The sequence below is a fragment of the Nicotiana tabacum genome, chromosome 20 (genome assembly GCF_000715075.1).
Source record: "Nicotiana tabacum cultivar K326 chromosome 20, ASM71507v2, whole genome shotgun sequence".
NCBI lineage: Eukaryota > Viridiplantae > Streptophyta > Magnoliopsida > Solanales > Solanaceae > Nicotiana > Nicotiana tabacum.
In genome coordinates, this window is record NC_134099.1 from 54785565 (window position 1) to 54790692 (window position 5128).

At 39.6% G+C, this 5128-nt stretch overlaps 1 protein-coding gene across 1 annotated transcript; it reads left to right on the forward strand.

The window, feature by feature from the left end:
• The first annotated feature begins 2755 nt into the window (after nt 1-2755).
• LOC107818386 (uncharacterized) lies at nt 2756-4366 on the forward strand. The gene is made up of 2 exons (XM_016644390.2): nt 2756-3023; nt 3959-4366. Exons 1-2 carry the CDS (start codon nt 2792-2794, stop codon nt 4195-4197), a joined length of 471 nt encoding a protein of 156 aa, XP_016499876.1. The 5' UTR covers nt 2756-2791; the 3' UTR covers nt 4198-4366.
• The last annotated feature ends 762 nt before the right edge of the window (nt 4367-5128 follow it).

Consider the following 5128-nt stretch of genomic DNA (forward strand, 5'->3'; position numbering starts at 1 on the left):
CGGAAATAGTTCCTTAATATTGTTTAATACTTGCACGCAAACTTTGGTGTCATTCTGAGCAGTTTAAGGACATTTTGGTGCATTGGAAGTAAATTGAAGAACTTGAAGTTCATAAGTTTGATTCAAATGGTTTTGGAGTGTGATTCATAATTTTAATGTTGTTTCGGGCATTCCGAGAGTTCGAGCATGTGCATTTTATGGTTCTAAACTTGTTGGTATGCTCGAGCGGCGCCCCGGGGTCCCCGAGTGTCAATCGAATGAGGCTCAGACTATGTTTGGACTTGGGAAGCAACAGCTGAAGCATCATGGTTCTGTCACAATAGCACCTGCGCTTGGCCAACCAAAGGTGCGAGCTCGTAGAAGCGAGCGAGTGAGGGCAGCCCAGGCACCACATGTGCAGAAGTTTTGGTGTACCTGCGCGACCGCAGGTGAGGGAAGGTACCCAGATGCGGTCCCCTGGGTCCGCAGATGCGGAGCCTTTCTAGTTGAGGAAAAGACGCACCTGCGATGAATTTGCCGCAGGTGCGGAACTGCAGATGCGGCCAAGGCACCGTAGGTGCGAAAATTGCTGGTCATAAAGGTTTATTTAATACGAAACTTAGGCCATTTCGAACACGTTTTCTTTCACTCTTGGGCGATTTGAGACTTTTAAGGAGGGGATTTCGACCTAGCTTTTGAAAGTAAGTAATTTCTACCTAATGTGAGTCTAAATCATAGTTTATGGGTAGATTATAACATATAAAATTGTAGAATTCAAGAGTTAGATGGAAAACCTAGGTTTTTAATAAAAATGAGATTTTACCATGAAAATGATTGTGGAACGTAATGAAAATCATATATTTATGTTCCTAAGGTTACGGATAACAACATTTTTCGAAAATTTTCAGAATCTGGACACGTGGGCCAGGGGTGATTTTAGGAACCTTACATTTAGGGTTGGGTAATCACTTAAATAGTTAGAATATAAACTTTTGGGCATATGTTAATTAGTTTTTAAATTATTTGAATTGTTTTGGATTGTTCGGCATCGACGTGAGGGTTTGAGCATAATCTTGGACAAGGTAAGTCTCATTTCTAACCTTGTAAGAGGAAATTTAACCCATAGGTGAACTTAATTAATATGTGTTGTTATTTGTGGGGGCTACGTATACCCGAAGTGACGACAGTCCGTACGTAACTACTATTTCTATTTATGTCTGAGTAGTTTTAGGTTTACACCATGCTTTGTGGATACCGTTATCTGATTATATTTGCTAATTATATATATCGAATGGAACTAAGTTGAGGGTTTTAAGATTTCAAAAGCTTCAAGTTGAATTTTTTTATTTTGAAAAGAATCGAGAAAAGGTTATAATTTATTAATAAATTTATATTTAACCGAGACGCAAGTACATACCGCGAGCGGGGTGGCTCTTTCCACCACTCTAATGGGAGCGGGTTGTTCGCCTCGGCAGGTTAATAGATGCATCTATGGTTCGTGCCGTTCGACCCTCGACAATGCATAATTTATATTTATGTTGGATCGGTCCGTACGTCCTCGGTGAACTTCGTGTGTGATAGTAGAACTGGAAGTCCTTTTTTATATATGGTATTAATTCACTTGAATTGAGAGGTTATTGGTTTTAAATGAAGGAAGTGATTTGGTTCTTAAATATGGTGAAAGGATTGTTCAGTTATTTCTTATTCTAAGTTTTATTGTTATATCTATATATATCATGTTTAATTAGAATTTGATATTATCATATTGTTGGCCTTAGTAAGTGTCGGAGTAGACCTCTCGTCACTACTTCTTCAAGGTTAGACTAGATACTTACTGGGTACAAATTATTTATGTACTCACGCTACACTTCTACACTTGTATGTGCAGGGTCTGAGGCAGGTGCATCTGGATATTAGTCCTACACGCATACTTGACTTACACCTCGAGACTTCATGGCTAGCTTTCTTCCGAGCCGTTCTCCAGCAGCTGGAGTCTTCCTTATGTTATAATTTTTCTGTCTATTTCGTTTCAGACAGTTGACTAGTATTCTTTTGTATATTCTACTGGAATGCCCATATACTTGTGACACCAGGTCTTGGCACACACACTAGTAGACTTATGATTTTGGATTTGTTTTCATGATTATGATTTGCACTTATTTGCTTCCATTTAATTATTTTACATCTGCAAATTTCTATATCTTTTAACAACGAGGAAAAATTTTATTCACTTAATAAACTTATTTAAATTGGCAAGCCTCTAGATTGATCAGTGTTGGCTTGCCTAATGATGGCGTTGGGTGCCATCACGGCCTATAATGGAATTGGGTCGTGACAGATATAAATACATAAGTTTAAAAAAATTCTAAATACAGTGACTTTCCAATTACTATGATTGGGAAGTTCTCTATTAGCGCTCTGATTTTCCTTCATGAGGCACATGCAACTCGCTAAAATGCACGTACCAGTCAATGTAAGGGAGTATATATGTACTGCCGAGGTTTATCAATGATGAACACATAGCAAACTGGATTCGGTGTACAAGTTGGTCGATGGGGAATAAAGCCAAGAGCCTTTTTGAATGCCTAAGAAGTTATGTCAACCGTGAAATATGCGCCACTTCTTAGCTTTCTATAGCAGCAATGTGAATGATATGCCCTTCTTATATAATTAGTTTTATAATATATCTAGTTAGAATCCTCTAGTACTCGTGATCTGCCAAAAACACTATATATATATAACGAAGTCAAGGTCATATTCTCACCAAGCAAAATGTCAAAACTTCACATCTTTAGAATTAGCGTCAATATTCATGATGGTTCTCCAAACTCAACTTGGATTGAACAAGCACCAATCCTACGCTCACGAGCAAAACTACTATTCCGACAACAGCCATGGCGGCTCTATTCAAATGACAAGGCCATCGGGTTATTCCACCATGCCATATGGTCAATCCACTCACAATCGCATGATGATGGGCCATGGTGGCCAACACCAAGGCGGATATTACGGTGGTCATAGCCATGGCCATGGCGGTCACTATGGTAGTTGTCACAGGGGTGATTTATGTCACTCGAACTTAACCCGAGGTTCACCTCTGTGCGGCAGTCAAGCCCAGCCTTGACTTCAGCATTTCCAACACTTAGTTTTCTTTTTAGGGACGTTTGCACTTAGAATGAAATTAGGCAGCAAAATCAGTAAATAAAGGCACGCGATATACAGGAATTTCTTCCCAACTTGTATTAATAAGTGAATACAAGAGCACAATAGCCAACCCTATGGCCAAGACAAAGAATTCCCTAATTCCCTGCCCCAAAATGATTTTCCCACCCTTAGGAAATGACTTAGACATTTGGCTTCACAATGCCTTAGACTAAGTTTCTCTACCGCGTTTTGGACAGCCTAGGCAAGAATTTATAAGACTACAATGAGTTGACAAGCCCCTACTGATGGGCAACAAGTTAAGACAAAGTACAAAAACGTGGGCACACTTTTAGGCCATGATCAGCATGTCTTGGAAGAGGTTGCAACTGCCAACTGCTTCCCATGTGCTTGGCACATGTTTTCCAACTGCTGCTTGTGCACAGCTTGGTCTGATTTTCGCCCAGCTGCTTTGTGCCAAGGCTGGCATTGCGCCCAACCTTGCCTTTGACACTGCTCCGCGCCAATGTCATTGTCACAGCTCGCCATCCACTGACTTAGCCGCACACGTTCATTGTCAAAGCTTGTTCCGCCTTGCTTTGCCTTGCCTTGCCATGTCTTTGCCCCTGCTTGACATGGCTTTGCCTTGCCATTGTTTTGCAACCCGCACATCTAAGTAAAATGCGCCTTGCTTCCGTTCAAGGTGCGTTTGTCGAACCCCGCATTGTCCGTCATGCCGAGCAGCCCTTCATGATGTTGCCCCATTTTTCAGGTTGTGTGCCAAGGCCATCATGAAAATCCTTGTCACAACCCACACCTGCCGAGGACCTTTGTCAAGGGGCTAACAGTAGTCATGGACATCATGGGGCGCATTTGCCCCATGACTCCATTAACTTTTCAAGCAACACCACTATGGTCCATGGTAATGGTGGTTATGGTAGTGGAATGCAGCAATCTGCAGAGGCCATGGGCATGGGATCGACAAACTATCATGGTCATGGTTATGGTGGCAGCCACCCTAGTCACTACAATCAGAGCCAGAAGTTCAACTGGGCTCTTAAGGATTTGGAGGAATAAATTTACAATAAATTTGATGCTATCATGTATGGTTAAAATATGTATGTCTTTTGGTAGTGGCTTTGGCTATAACACGAAGGTCTCCTACCTAAATAAGTAATGTAACAATATGCTTAAAAGGCTTGTATTGTTAAGCTGAAAACAAATATTATAAGGCTTTTATTAATTGTGTTAAGGCTATCCCCAAACCTAATACACTTTTAACTTCTCTACACATTGATACTCTAAAAAGAAAGTTACGCTATCAATTAAAAGATAACTACAAATTATTCATAATAATTGAGATTAGTAACTTATAAAATAATGCAGGTTTTCTATCTATAACAAAAGGTTTAAGGTGACCCGATAATGTAAAAGTGCTATGGTTAAGAACTTTTCATACATAACCTTCTATTATCGAGGTCTTATGTGTTTAATCCCTTATTGCTAAAAAAGACGCGTGTGATCTATGAAGTCTTCCTATGCATACAAATCTGACGACCTAACCATCTAATTCTTTAGGATACAATGGAAAGGTTGAAGAAACATGTGTTCAACAAAATAGTTGAGTTGAGCTTTATATTGAGTTTGATGATTAACTAACAATTGTGAAAGAACGGGGTCTCTTAAAGTCTGTTGATCAGAAGCTGAAAACTAATTTTTAATGTCAGATTCCTTGAAGAATTTATTTCGTGGATACAAGTATTACGTAGGTAGGAGGAATTCATGGTCAACAAAGTTTCATAAATATGGTTACACTTGCATAAAACGAAAATCATTTGGAAAAAGAAAATGGATGTGGAGTTGAAAACAAAGATGGGAACATCGACCAAGAGGGATTATTTCCCTTAACCGAAATATCCTATGTTTTGGAGGATTAATTGAAGAAGTTTTTGGCCACCCCATTCTTATATAAAGTATCATATTGCGGCTATATATGCGAGGTTAAGTC